Genomic DNA, 15,354 nt, shown 5'->3' on the forward strand with positions numbered 1-15,354 from the left:
TTATGAAAGCTGGAACTCAGTCCATGCTCCAAAATGCAGGACCACCAATGATGGGGATGAACCCTCACACCTGCTCCCTGAGCAACAAAAATCAGTGCTGGGTGTGCACCTTGCTGTCGCGGCTACATATGACTGGATTTACAACACACTGAGAAAGTTACATGACTGACTCCCCCTTAATTCTGAGAGCCAACCCTCTGATGCTTCTTTTTACAAATGAGAAAATGGAGGATTGTGGTATAAATGAACTACTCGAAAGCATACAACTTGAATTCACAGTCTTTTAAATCTAGAATTCAAATCTTTTCCCCTTACCACACACTGCCCTGAAACCACCTCTCACCCCTGGCAAGAAATAGCCAATTTTACAAAGGCCTGACCAGGACAAAACTGGGTGAGGAGCATTTAAGACAGTGGCTTTCACACTGCAAGCTGAAAAAAGATTAGTTAAGTCCTGACAGACAGTTCTAAAGTAGATAAGATAATAGATCTGTGTCATATTTAAGAATAAACATTAATTCCTGAAACTCGTTTCAGTTGTCTATCAACATTCCTATGCATGAGTTTCTTGCTGTGAGTATATAGTCTAGAAAAGTTAGAGAGCCACTGACTACGTCCCTCTAGATCACAGCTTTAGATCTGAGGTTTAATTTCCCAGATTAGAAAAGTAACACTGGAAAAGGCTGATCAAGGTGCTGAAGAAGGCTGGCCTGGATCAGGCACCACTTGCGCAAGGCCTCTAGCCCTCTGCAGCAGAGAAGCACAGTCACCACCAGCGGCAACAGTGTCTGGATTGCAGCCTTGACCAGCAAGCAGGTGCGCCAGCCAAGCCTCACCGGCTGCGTGACACATCTGGAGAAAGGCAGCGGTCCTGCACACAGCTCTCCCTCATTTCTTCTCTCAGCACTTTACAAAGAAGAATCTTCATTTTGACAAGTTTTATTGACTGAAGAGTTAGCAGTCCTCTCTACCACCTTCCAGAACTCACAGCCCCCGATTAACAAAACATAAAACCCAAAGCCTTGATGTTGACCACGTTCAGTTATATTCCCTCATGCTCCCCTCCCCAGTTCAATTTTCTCTCCAGAAGCAACCCTATCATTTATCCGATGCACATTTTCCAGTTTATACCCTAACAATTTTAGGATGTGTGCATGAGCAACATATAGCATTGCTTGGAGGGATTTTTTTTTATTATTACATTCAACTACTGTGAGGTACATGTCCTGCTGTTTTCATTCATTTTCTTTCAGATGTATCCATATTTATACACTTTTTTTGGTAATATGCTGTATAGTATCCCATCACACACAGTCTATAAACGGTCTCCAATACATTGTTATTTACAAGCAGCACTGCCGTGAACATTCTTAGACATGTCTCCTCAAGTTCATATGGAAATTTGTTTAAGGTATAGTTGGAAGTAGAATTACTGAGTTGTCATATACACGTATATGTAGTCACTGCCAGCCTCACAGTCCAGGCAAACCCTACCAATAACTTAATACATGTCCTTAAGACTTTACACACCTGTACACACACACACATACATATATATGATCTTAACATGAATTTAGATAAAACTGTCTCATGGTTTATGCTGGATTACAGAGGGCTGTTTTCTGCATTAACTGACCAGTGTCCAACTGATGGACATTATGGGTCTTTCCTTCATTACAGTAATTCAAGGAACTTCACACCACGACACAGTAGTTCCAGGATGTGTAGAACAGACCGGAACTATCGGATCTACCTCTTATTTTTACAAGGGAAAAAAGGCTGGGGTGAGAAGCTGGCCCACGGACACCTCAGGAAATGAGAAATGATGGGGCTGGGGACTCCATTTCCTACAGTCTGGTCTCCAGTACTCTAGGGGTCACCTGCTCTGCTTAAGTGAATAAAAGATTCCAATACACAGTTGCGGCTTCCCTTGTGGCTCAGACTGTAAAGAATCTGCCTACAATGCAGGAGCCACAGGTTCAAACCCTGGGTTGGGAAGATTCCCTGGAGTAGGGAATGGCAACCCACTCCAGTATTCTTGCCTGAGAATTCCATGGACAGAGGAGCCTGGCGAGCTACAGTCCACTGGGTCACAAAGAGCTGGACATGACTGAGCAACTAACATAGTACACAGTATTCCTTTTACATGTTAGGCGCTGTCTCCATTAGCACGGCAGAATCTGTGACCACACAGTATAGCGATGGGTTCAAACTCTAAGAGGCAAGGGGAATCTCCATGCTCCAGTCTCAGGAAAGCAACAAGAACAGAAAAAGCTGGCTGCATACCTAGTTCTCCAAAATAAGCTTATTCACCTGCCTATAATCCAGGCCACACATCCACCCCTAACTCCATTTTAAAAAACTTTAACTGAGCATGTGCGGCGTGCTCTGTTGCTGAGTGGACAGGCTCACGTGTGCACGTACGCACCTAATGGAACAAGCGCAGCAGCCCCGATGCCTCGCCTTTGGCATTTATGAGTTTGAATCCTGACTTAGCTTCTCATTAGCTGTGTGACCGTAGACAAATTATCTGACCATTCAGGCTCCCAACTCATCTTAAAAAAAAAAAAAGTAGGTAAAATTTGTACATATCTTATAGGGTTTTGTGAAAAGTAAATAAATTACTACATTAATTGCTCAGAAAAATCCCAGTATTTATGATACTTGCTTAGTGCTAGTGCCTGAAACAAAGACAAGGTCCCTGGACTAAAAGAGCTAGCAAATTCATCAGAAGGTCAAATAAAAACAGTAAAAGCGGGTGTGGCTGCCAGTCAGAGGAAGTGGCAGGCAGAGGAAATGCACCGTTCCAGAGGGCACACGAGGCACAGGAGAACTGGAGGAGGCTCCGCAACTCAAGCAGCTCTCTGAAAGGCTGAGACACACTCACTCACAACACTCCTGGACAAGGCCACATCCTCAGCCTGGACCGGGCCCCAGGGCTTTAGCAAACACGTATCTCTTTCAGGGACTGTAGAAAGGTGAGCCTCAGGGACACAGACATGATGGAAACACTGAAAGCATGGCCAAGGCCTGTGCTGTGCCTTTCCCCACCTCTGGACCTTCTCTGCAAATACGGATCTTCACCAACCATCGCCTTCCTGGCCTCATCTCCCCTCAGGTGGAGACTCTATACTTCCTAGTTCCTCCACTACCCTGGCAGCTGCTTCCAGGCTCTTTCTCTCACCCTCTATATGCAGGCAGCCATCACGCATCCTTCACTCCTCATGGCCTCAGAGACACTTTAAAACGGAGGGTTGTCATGAAGATTAACTGAAACAAACTGTGTGCCAAGTTTGTCTGCAGAAAGCACTGGCCCAACTTAGTTCCATTCCCTTCTCTGAGGATGCTGCCACCCTGGGACAGCTGTGCTCCACACCCTGGTATGATCTTTGAATTCTCTCTGGTCTCTGCCCACTACATTCCACCAGGGCCATGCCCCGTGCTCTACTAACCACCCATCACCCCACACGCACACACACTCTACATAAACTGCTGACAATGTGCGTTCCCAAGACAGCTCTGCTCACACCTCTCAAAACCTTTCAGCTACTCCCCAGTGTGTATCACTGAAGCCAGACTCCGTGTCTCAGGTGTGCATGCAAGGTTTCTGAATCTAGCCTGAACCCACCTTCCAACTTCAGTCTCCCCATGACCCTCGTCTCCAGTTTAGTTAAATCACGTTTGGGGAGGTGCATCATGAAATACAGACTGTATCCAAATAAGGGGATAAAACAAAGCTTGACAAGTTCTAATTGCACAACTTCAGAGACTTTCATACCCTAATATGTACCATGTCTCTTTTACATTATCCCAGGTTTATTTGGATTTCTAGTAGTCTTTATTCATGGAGTTCAAGAAACAATCTGCACCACAATGATTCTCCAGCAAGCCTGTGGAATGTACCAGTTAGCTGCGCTCAAGAGTGACTGCCATGGAGTATGGCCGTAAGCATTTTAGGCATATTTGCTGTTTATGACCCTCACTGTATGCAGTCTCTGTGAAGGTATAAAGTGAAAGCGAAGTCACTCAGTCGTGTCCTACTCTTTGCGACCCCATGGACCATAACCTACCATGCTCTTCTGTCCATGGCATTTTCCAGGCAAGAGTACTGGAGTGGGGTGCCATTACTGAGCCATGGATGGAATCAAATGGCCGATAGCAGTACCCCAGCAGGAATGACAAAGATTTACTTCTCCCTTGACTGCCAGGCTGCCTCCTTTCTCAGTCTTCCCCTCTATCCCATGCCACAGACTTCCTTCAAATCCCTACATGCTTAAATTAGCCAGCATTGGCTTCTGAGGCTTAAATCCAAAGTACCATCACTGATGTATATAGTTCTTTGGGTCCCTGAGCAAAGTCATCCAAGTCCCCCCCAGGCAAAGGAGCTCCCAGAGCCCTCCCCGTGGGTACAGTACCTGTCCCGTCTGGAGTAGACCTCACAAAAGTAGGCAGCATTTTTACTGAAGCTGTGGGGTGAGTGGTGGCTCCAAGCCCTTTCTCCATCTCCTTACGAAACCGCTTAGCAATCTCCAGAAGAGTATCATCAGAAAGACGCATGTGGTAGAGATACTGGTCAACCTGAAAAAGAGGAAAGTGATATACATACTAAATTAATTATGGTATTCATTTATGTCATGGAACATCATTCAGCTTCTCAAAAGGGTATAATCTATTAGGTACAGAAGATTATTAAAGACCGTTGAACCAGAATCTGTGACAGGACTTTGTTTAAAAAAAAAAATAACTAAAAATTAAAATTAGAAAAATGGTTTAATTTTATTTCTGGAAAATGGTGAAGACCAGGAGAAAGGCTAACTAGGGGGGAGGCCCATCTCTTGTCCTCTGCACTCAAGGCCAGTTGTGCCAACCCTATTGCCCCTCACCACAGGCCAAGCAGCCATCACCTCCTCCCTAGACTAATAAGCGTCCCTGATTCTACTTTTCCTTCTGCCAGCCATTTTCCATCCCCAGACAGAGTCTACACTATTCCCATGCTTAAACCCTTTCTGCGACCTCCCATTGGCACCAAATCTGAAACCCTCCCCAGGCCCTACGATACAGCCTGGCCTCGCCCACTGCTCATCTTACCGGTGCCTCCGCACTCCTTGTGCAGACCAGCCTTGGCTCAGTCCCCCAACACACCAACCGTGCCCTTCCCTGCCTGCAAGACTGTTCACACAGGCCACTCAGCACCTCACTCTGCTCTTCATCTACAGACCCCTTACCAATCCTTCAGCTCTCTCTGCACAGAGGCCTTCTTGGATCTTCCTAATAAAACAATCAGCCCTCCCTGCTTTTTCTATGAACTCAGACTTTTCCCTTCACATCACCAACCTCAATTTGGTAACATACATTAGTGTCCAAATCATAAGCACCAAGGGCAAGAACCATGACTATTTGTTCACGCTTGCACCCCTGAAGCCCAGCACAGTGCGTGACACATTGACAGAGGCTTGATACACATGGTAAAGCAAAGGTCCTCCCCCATCCTCAGAGGCAGAGGCGGCTCTCCCTAGTCATTTCATTTATCTTGTTTTCAACATAAATTTCTGTGAACTTTTCCCAGATTTAACACTGGGAGAAGGAGAAACAGGAGTCCCCCTCAGACAGCCTGCTTCTTGAAGGCTCTCGTCTGCTCTGGCTCTGGATATTCCCAGTTTTCTTCTATCAGAAAAAGATCTGATAGAAATCCATACAAGGAGGCACTTAAGTTTCCACAATATCCCTGCTCTCAGCAGGAACGTCCAGGCCAGGTGGGGTTGCTGGCCATGGAGATGGGGGTAGAATCAGGACCCTTAGACCAGGCTACAGCTATGCCCTCAAGGTATGAGGGTGGTGGGCCTGGTACTCCCAGCCTCATCAGCAAACTGGGGGGTGAAGAGACCCTGTTCTTTCCAGCTCCCAGGCTTGGTTTGGCTGATGACCACCACCACTGTTACTCCTGTGGGACACAGAAGTAAACGCCCACCTGTCCTTTGCCCAACTCTGACCAAGAAGCATAAACATTTATAATTAGCTTTCCCTGACAAATGTGCTCATTAGTATTAACAGACTGTTCTATTTTCCAGCACTTTTTTTTTTTCAGATCTTCTTAGAACCAAACTTTTTTGGTTCTAAGTTAAAACCAAAGGTTTTAAACAAATTTTGAAGCTTGAGATTCCCAGAGGAACAGCAAAAGTTGTTTAATACTTTAAGGAAAGAACAGACCCATTGCCCTCTTTTGGGTTGGGGGGTGGGAAGAATTAGACAGAGAGCGAGAGAAACAGTCCTCTTACTCACAAGTTCTCTCTTGCAGGCCACATCCTAACTCCCTGTGGGGTTTGGGGTCCATCCCTCTCTCCTGAGGAATTATGAGATTGGCCCTTCTCAGATCATTTCAAACATCCTGACCACTACTAATCTTTCATCATTCTTCTAAAATCCCACAAGCTGAAAGATCAGAGACTGGATAAAATGCTGAAAGAAGCTGTAAGCAAGACAAAGAAGAGACTGTGGTTAATCAGCCCACCCCTCTTCCTAAGTGCATGGTTAAAATAGAACAAAATTGACAGACACAATCCTCACGTGGGATGGAAAAGGACGAAGCAGGGCTAGAGTAGTGAAAGCCCCTCAGCCACTTCTCCACTCCCTCCCCAGCCAGCAGAGGGACTAGGCTTGTTATAGAGAGTTTGAAATATGCAGAAATGAGGATATCCCCAAGTTCCCTTGCTGCCAGCATTTATTAGAGAGCTACCATAGACATCTAACTCCTTTGGTCTAAATCAGAAAGACTTCAATCATCCACTCTATTTCCTACTTTCAGGTTCATGGCACCTCAGGTTCATGGCAAACCCCCTTTTTGCCTTAGCCTCCCAGGTCTATGGGGCACTAGCCCCCTTCCCTGAGCAGGGTCACTGATCTGGGCTTCCTACAATACTGGGGAGCCAGGGTGTTCCTGAGGAGGTTGGCCCCCCCTACAACGACACATGAGGCTCCCAGGAGGAAAAAGTGTATAGTCTCAGACAAGTCCTCTCTCTCCCTATTGGCACAGTGGGAGACAAAACGCAGGAGACTCTGGGCCCAGAGCAACTATAATCACCACAGAGGCCTCCTGCTTCAGACTCAGTGATGCCTGGCTTGGCCGAGGAACACATTAGGGCTTAATGCATCTCGGTGCTAATGTACAGGTCCCAGCCACCAGACCAAGCAAAGGCTAAAGCCAAGCCACATCCAAGTACAGCCTCATAGGCAACAGTAATAACAGCAAACCCTTCAGCTAAACCTGTTCTCAAGGTCTTATACCCATTAACTCATTGAATCCTCATTACAACCCTTTGAGGTGTTATTTTCTCCATTCAACTGAAAGGGGAAGGCAACATGCCCCAAATCACACAGATGCAAAAGATTAAGCCAGGACTGGACGGGGCAACCCACTGTGCTTTTGTCCACTCTACTAGATGAATGCCCCTCTCTGCTGAATAGCAAAGTCAATACAGCTCAAATGGCACTACAATGTGTGCAGGCTGGCCACATCCACTAAAGGCCATCTTCTGAACCAGTCATCCCACCACACAGACACGCACAGGGCTGCCCTGGTGGGTCAGAGGGCTGCAGACATATCTCTGGACATTATCATGATTTTGACACGTGACTAAGTTGGAGCTCCTGCACTACTGCTGTTGCTGCTGCTAAGTCGCTTCAGTCGTGTCCGACTCTGTGCAACCCCATAGACGGCAGCCCACCAGGCTCCCCAGTCCCTGGGATTACTACTTTCCCAAAAAGAAGCGAGGCCCAGAAGCCTCGCTGCCACCCACTCCTGCTTCCATAGATGGCTCCAGATGTTCCGTTGTGGGAAAGCTGAGCCTGTGGCTGCCCTATCACTTCTTGGAGTGTGAGCTCATGTACACAAAAGACCAAGTTAGGATGGCATAATTCTACTGTGGTCATGCTTAATTTAACTTTGATGTTTAAGCTGCTACAAGGCTTGTTGGAAATCTAGTCAACACTCCTCATCCTTAACTCTCAAAAGGACCTAACGAGTTAAAGGGTCAGCCTTTACTCAAATCATGTTGCCCTTTACCCAAGAGACTATAATCATTCTTCAGTGTTCAGTAACAGATGAAAATGGTCATGATGATCACCATTACAGTAGCTAAACATTCACCAAGTATTTCTTACCTCCCAAAACCCATCCTACAAGTTTACTGACATGAAGTTCATTGTTCTTTTGTAAAACTTCTATATCCCTGTTTCATAGCTCACTTGGTGAGAAGCACAGGTGTCTGGCTCTGAAGCTAGGCCCTTCGGCCTCTCACCCTCACTTTTCCTGTGGACCCTCATCATCTGGGTGGGGACTCTCTGCTCTGCAGCTTCTTGGATGACCTCAGTACTTGATTTATCATCAAAGTACTTTGATTTACATCTCCATCAGATGAGACCAAGAAAAAGCATACGGGACAGCTATGAAAAATGCAACTACAGCACCTTGGCCCAAACTTCCTCTCTTTGGGCCATAATGATGGACATGAAGATGTATCCACCCTGAGTTTCTTAGGGCCACTGAGGAAGGAATGATTAATCACCTGATGTTATAACTTCCTAAACACACCACTGAGGCCCACCAGCCTTGGCCAGCACTGCTGCATTGAGTTGAGGGTAGCCAAGGGAAGCAGGAGTCGGAAGCAAGAAGCAGCCTCCATACGAAGACCTTTCTCCTGGATTGGGAAGGAAGTAAATCCAGAATCCCGCCAACTGTCACAGTGCAACCCGAAGGAGGGAACACAAGCAAGGCCCAAAGTCATAGGAGAATGTCATTTAGGAGTTACCAAATGTACACAGCACAGTAACACTATGGCTTAGAAAGAACCTTGGCGTAATGACAATTCAAAATCCCATTGAACGTAGACAGCATTTGAGTTTATCTCCTTTGTCCCTCTCACCCCAATAGGCATCAGGCTATTGAATCTGAATGTTTCCAAGCATGACAGGCTCCTCACTTCTCAAAACTGGTTAGCTTCTACTGTTGGTCAGTTCTAGTTGTTAGAAATTTCTTCTCTGCGATAAATCTACTTTCTGATAACTTCTGTCTATGCTCTGCCCCTTGGGATAAGAGTTTCCGAACTTGGCTAAGAATCTCAAAGACCCATTCCAGACTAATCAAACTGACACCTTTTTTACTGTCTGGGTGCTCCCCTCTCCTTGGACTGGTATCTACCTTTCCAATAATGTGATAATAATGGACTGTGTTCTAGTCAACACTGTTCAAGGTCATTTGTTACCACTTGCTACCTGGGATCTTTGAAAGTCAGTAGTTAGGACATTAGGCTAAACTGTGAAATAATTCTTCATCAATCCTGGGTGTTGAGAGTTGCAAAGACAAATTTGAACTTGTTGGGGAAAAGTTTCAGTTATTGGAAGCTATCACAGTAGAATTATTCAGGTTATCCCTTATTTAGTAGCTGGTGGTGGGGAACTGTAGGCTGTGGCATCAGAAAAATCAGTGTTCAAATCCTGGCTCTAGCATTTGTACAGGCACCTGAGTCCCAGTTTCCTCCTTATGAAACGGGAGGACTAACACTCACAGCAGAGTCACTAGCATAAACGACGTGGCAAATGTAAAGCTATCTATTAATATCTAACCTTTTTGTCTACCCCCTTTCCTCTTTTTCTCCCAGACTCCCCTGTGCCAAGTGCAACCTTCAGAGGATCAAAGACATTTCTTAACCCTACGTAGTCACACTGGGATTAGCAAAACAGGAGCTGTGTCCCCAAATTCTTCCTTCTCTTTTTGTGATGTGTGTGTGGCTGAACACCCTGGATCACTTCTCTTTAAATCTCTATTAGGAAAAAAGATGGAAAGGATGGGGCGTTCTAGGCTGGGGATAAAGAGGCAGGCCAGAAGCAAAGCTTGGTTGTGGTATGAGAAGGTCACTTGCTTAACCAGAGGCAAGGGTGTGTATTAAACACAGATAGTAGCTTTAGACACATCTATTTAGCAATCTCAAGATTAGAAATTCCTCATTGGGCAATTGTGGTCAATTTCTTTCTTCGCATAACACACTAGTCTGTGACTGCCTCCTCTCTGGAACTGTGGGTTCCGGCAAGAGAAGTTGTAAAGAGAAACTGAAAACAAGCAGGACCCTGTGGAGCCTTCCCAGGTACAAAAGCCTTTCCAAGTCCCCGGTTCATGTTTGCAGGAAAAAAGGCATCGACCTCCCAGACTTCCCCAGAGTTCTAAAGAACAGATTCGAATAGTTACTAACTAGGGAAGGGAGGGAATTTGGAAATGAAGGAGGAGCAGCCTAGAAATAACAGTGCAGCAATAAAGCAGGGTCCTGGTTCCTCCTCAAGGGACACACATAACAATTATCTCTTGAGTTCTCCTGAGTTTTTCTGCAAGAACTAAGGCCCCCATCTAGGTGGAGAATAGTAACTTCAGGCTTAGCTAAAGATAAGTAAAAGAGAGAGTGAAAAAGTTGGCTTTAAACTCAACATTCAAAAAACGAAAATAATGGCATCTGGTCCCATCACTTTATGGCAAATAGATGGGGAAACAATGGAAACAGTGACGGACTATTTTCTTGGGCTCCAAAATCACTGCAGATGGTGACCGCGGCCATGAAATTAAAAGACACTTCTTGGGAGAAAAGCTATGACAAACCTAGACAACATATTAAAAAGCAGAGACATTACTTTGCCAACAAAGGTCCGTCTAGTCAAAGCAATGGTTTTTCCAGTGGTCATTGTATGGATGTGAGAGTCGGACACATAAAGAAAGCTAAGTCTCAAAGAATTGATGCTTTTGAACTGTGGTGTTGGAGAAGACTCTTGAGAGTCTCTTGGACTGAAAGAAGATCAAACCAGACAATCCTAAAGGAAATCAGTCTTGAATATTCATTGGAAGGATTGATGCTGAAGCTGAAGCTCCAATACTTTGGCCACCTGATGCAAAGGACTGACTCATTAGAAAAGACCCTGATGCTGAAAAAGAATGAAGGCGAGAGCAGAAGGAGATGACAGAGGATGAGATAGTTGGATGGCATCACTGACTCAATGGACATGAGTCTGAGTAAGTTCCAGGAGATGGTGAAGGACAGGGAAACCTGGTATGCTGCAGTCCATGGGGTCGCAAAGAGTCGGACACGACTGAGCAACTGAACAACACAGCCAAATGGAAAGCTCATCTCCTTAAGTGCCCACAGTTTCCTCCAGACTAGCACTAAAAGGAGAAGCTGTGTCATAGCCACAATGCAAGGAATAGAGGGAGCAGAAGATCGCTGTTGCAGAGGCTCCACTTCAAAGTGTGAAATGGCTCAGGTGTGGCAGACACAGCCCCAGTTAGGTATGAGGAAGCCCAGAAAGGAAAGTCCTGGAGCTGAGAGCCAGAAAGGAAACTCACAGAAACTGAGGTCAGGGGAACAGCCTTGACCAAGGTCACAGAGCTGAAACTAGAATCTGGATCACTCAGATCCCTTACTATAGTGTCAGAAATAGTAAATGACAATCCTACCCCCAGGCGTCCTCAGGAACCGTTCCACTGTCATCTTGCAGGCCAATTTCAACTGAGTGACCTTCCCCGAGGCCAACCTAACAGGTCTCAGAGAGGAAATGGTCCTCATCAAACTACTTACATCCAGAAAAGAACAATATTCCAACGTTGACGGTTTGTTACATAAAGTGCCATAAATCCTACTTTGAATACCTGAAGAGGTCTCAAATATAGAAGAAACCTTAAATTTCAACATCTAAATCTGTAAGATTCTTTTCTATCATTCAGTTGCTGAATCCCTGACCCAAGCTTCTCCCATTTTAAGCCTTTGTTGAAAATCAATTACATGCAAAGCACTATAGTATACAAGAATATAATTTTAAAAGAAATCAATTGCAGAGATATGGTGATAGTTGTACAATAATGTGATGTCCTTAATGCTGCTGAATCATACACTCTAAATATATATACAGTGGGTCTTTGAACTGCACGCAGGTTGGGGTGCTGATCCTCCACTGGAGGCACTCCTTAAATATAGTTCACATCCACAGATTCAACCGTGAATAATGCAGTGATATAGTACTATAGCACATTATTATTGAAAAAATCCACACATAAGTGGACCCGTACAGTTCAAACCCATGCTGTTCAAGGTTCAACTGATGCGCACACACACACAAACGTTTTTTAAATTTTTTTAAAGAAATCAAGATTCCTATTCTCTAGGACTTTATAAGATATAGCACAGAACTCAGCTCATTGTAGACTCAGTGTTTCTGAAATGAATGGAAGATGGGTGTTAATGAAAAATGGCCCATGCGAAGTGTTACAGGTATGAGTAAGTGGCCTGTGCGACTAGCATTCAGAGGAGATTGCTTCTGGGCTGCTGTTGCTGCTGCTGTTGCTGCTAAGTCGCTTCAGTCGTGCCCGACTCTGTGCGACCCCATAGACGGCAGCCCACCAGGCTCCGCCGTCCCTGGGATTCTCCAGGCCAGAACACTGGAATGGGTTGCCATTTCCTTCTCCAGTGCATAAAAGTGAAAAGTGAAAGTGAAGTTGCTCAGTTGTGTCCGACTCCTAGCAACCCCATGGACTGCAGCCTACCAGGCTCCTCTGTCCATGGGATTTGCCAGGCAAGAGTACTGGAGTGGGGTGCCATTGCCTTTTCCGGACTTAATTCTAGTTACCTTTAGTCAAGGAGTCACAGGAAGGGAGAATCATAAAGATCATCCCATTGCATGAAATTGCTGTGTTGTTCACTGGCCAGTCAATTCCCTACAGGCAACTTACAGGGAATTTAGTGTCAGGAAGTCTTGCTGCCCAGAGTCACTGTACTTCCTGTTACAGGCCAATGAAATTAAAACAACTGACTCAAGAAGAGTCGGTTTTGGTTGTTGTGGGTCTTTTTGTTTTTGTTTTTGTTTTTTTTTGGGGGGGTGGTTTGCTTTGGCTATTAGGAAGCTCAGGGCTCTGTACTCAACTTTAATGAACTAAGTTTTAATCATTCCTGCCTGTTCCCTGACTCTTATTCTAGAAGTCCTTTCAATGAAAGTTAAACCATATCATCTAATCCTTTTAGTAAGCAGGCAGAAAATAAACAATACATGAACAAGCAAATGCTCATCAGTCATTCCTATAGGATACACCATCCTGGTAGAAGGGCAAATTTAAGTGACCAAATTGGATAAGAAAGCAACTCCATAAGCATAGTTGGCCTGAGGACACAGGGACAACCTGAGGTACTGCTATCCTGCCAAACTGCTTTCTCCAGCCTTTGGGTATTTCTGATTTAGTACCTAGAATCTTCTCTCCAAGAGCTGCTGGATGAACACTAGCTAATTCCTATGTTTTAGATTCTTCTAGCCCCCAAGCAAACCAACTGACTGAATTTCAACTTTCCTGGCACTTCTGTACTTGTCCCAAAGATACAATCAGGTGTATATATATTAAATAATATCTGAGGACAGACTCCAGGGCTCTATAACCTAGTCTCCTACGAAGAAACTTAGGAAGGACCACACCCCATTGAAGTGAAGGACTTTGGCTAATTTCATCTACTTTGACTCAACTACAGTGAAAACAGGGCTGGAGGGGCAGGGGCAGGGTACTCTACAGCAATGAGAATGCGCCACCTGTCACTACATGCCTATGGAGATGAATCTCACAATATAAAGTTGAGTAAAAGAAGCCAGATACAGAAGGGAACAGATCATATGGTCCATTTATAATAAGTACAGAAACAGATCTATGCCAGTAGAAGTCAGGATAGTGATTACATTTAGTGGGGGATATACTTGCTGTTGGGACTTCCCAGCTGCCGCTAGTGGTAAAGAGCCTGTCTGCCAATGCAGGAGATGTAAGAAACTCCAGTTCAAACCCTGGGTCCCATCCTTAGGTTGGGAAGATCCCCTGGAGGAGGGCATGGCAACCCACTCTAGTATTCTTGCCTGGAGAATCCCATGGACAGAGGAGCCTGGTGGGCTACAGTCCATACCATTCCACAGAGTCGGACATAGCTAAAGCAACTTAGCATGGAGTATGAAAGTGAAAGTGAGGTCGCTCAGTCGTGTCCGACTCTTTGCAACCCCGTGGACTGTAGCCCATCAGGCTCCGCTGTCCATGAGGCTCTGCTGTCCATGGGATTATCCAGGCAAGAATACTGGAGTAGGTTGCCATTTCCTTCTCCAGGGGATCTTCCCAACCCAGGGTTCGAACCCAGGTCTCCTGCATTGCAGGCAGATGCTTTAACCTCTGAGCATGGAGTATACGTAGTTGTTATTAGGGATTCCTAGGTGGTGCTAGTGGTGAAGAACCTGCCTGCCAATGCAGGAGACACACGAGATGCGGGTTCAGTTCCTGGGTCGGGAATATCCCTTGGAGAAGGAAATAGCAACCCACTCCAGTATTCCTGCCTGGAGAAGCCCATGGACAGAGGAGCCTGGTACAGTCCATAGGGTCGCAAAGAGCCCAACATGACTGAAGTGACTTAGCGCATACACACACATACACACACACACACATGCATGCTTGCTATTGCTGGTAATAATTTGTTACTGGATCTAGGTGGTGGTTACTTAGTGTTCTCAGTTCTCTATGCAAATTATACTTCACTTTAAAAATAAAGGAAGGAAAAAATGACAAGGTTCTGACTAGGTCCTAGTCTTTGGCACATGGTAGGGCCAAAGAGGTCAAATCGGAGGGGAAAGTCATAACCTAAATGCAGCCACACAAAGCCTTCCAATGACTCTATGTGCTAATGTATGCTTACAACTTAGTTTTGAAAGAATTTCATGTTTTCACATTATTCCTTTGCCAGTGTTTTACTGCAAATCATTGACAAGGAAACCAAGGTCTGAAGAAGCTTCCCCAAACCATAGGCCAAGTTCCTAACAGGTCCCGTAACATCCAGGCCAGATGAATGCCCTGACCTGGGGCACAGGTGTGCGCTCATCCAGGGAAAGCTAGGTAACTGCTATCTGTGACCTCATTAATACTAATGTCTTCACAGACTCCTCCTGGGAGGACCAAGTTTGTACAAACAGCAGCAGGTTTATCCTGTAAAGTTGCCAAGCCAAGGCCAGATGTTCCCGATAAGATAACAACAAAAGAAAAGGATGAGTTGGGGAGGAAAAGACACAGTAGATTCTGCATTCTTTAAGGCTCCTGTCCTCTGAAATGCAGCTAACCAAAAGCTACAGATCTGCCTTGACACTTTTTAGATGGGACAGAGCAGACCCCCACTAGGGTCACCATGCCACCTCAGGGAGATGGTAGCTGACACACTCACAGCCTGGAGGGCAGGGTGAGTGTGGAGCCAGGCTCACAGGCCACTCCTCCAGGATCCTGCTGCGTGTGAGCCACAGGGTTTCCTGTTCTTCCAGTTCTTA

General features: G+C 45.5%; 1 protein-coding gene across 1 annotated transcript in view; it reads right to left on the minus strand.

Moving 5' to 3' along the window:
• The window catches only part of HK2 (hexokinase 2), a 65,874-nt gene that overhangs the window by 37,279 nt on the left and 13,241 nt on the right, over positions 1–15,354 (minus strand). The window contains exon 2 of the mRNA XM_018054976.1: positions 4,416–4,578. Coding sequence (XP_017910465.1) covers positions 4,416–4,578 — 163 coding nt within the window. The remainder of the gene's footprint in view (positions 1–4,415; positions 4,579–15,354) is intronic.

Source organism: Capra hircus, chromosome 11 (assembly GCF_001704415.2).
Source record: "Capra hircus breed San Clemente chromosome 11, ASM170441v1, whole genome shotgun sequence".
Lineage (NCBI taxonomy): Eukaryota > Metazoa > Chordata > Mammalia > Artiodactyla > Bovidae > Capra > Capra hircus.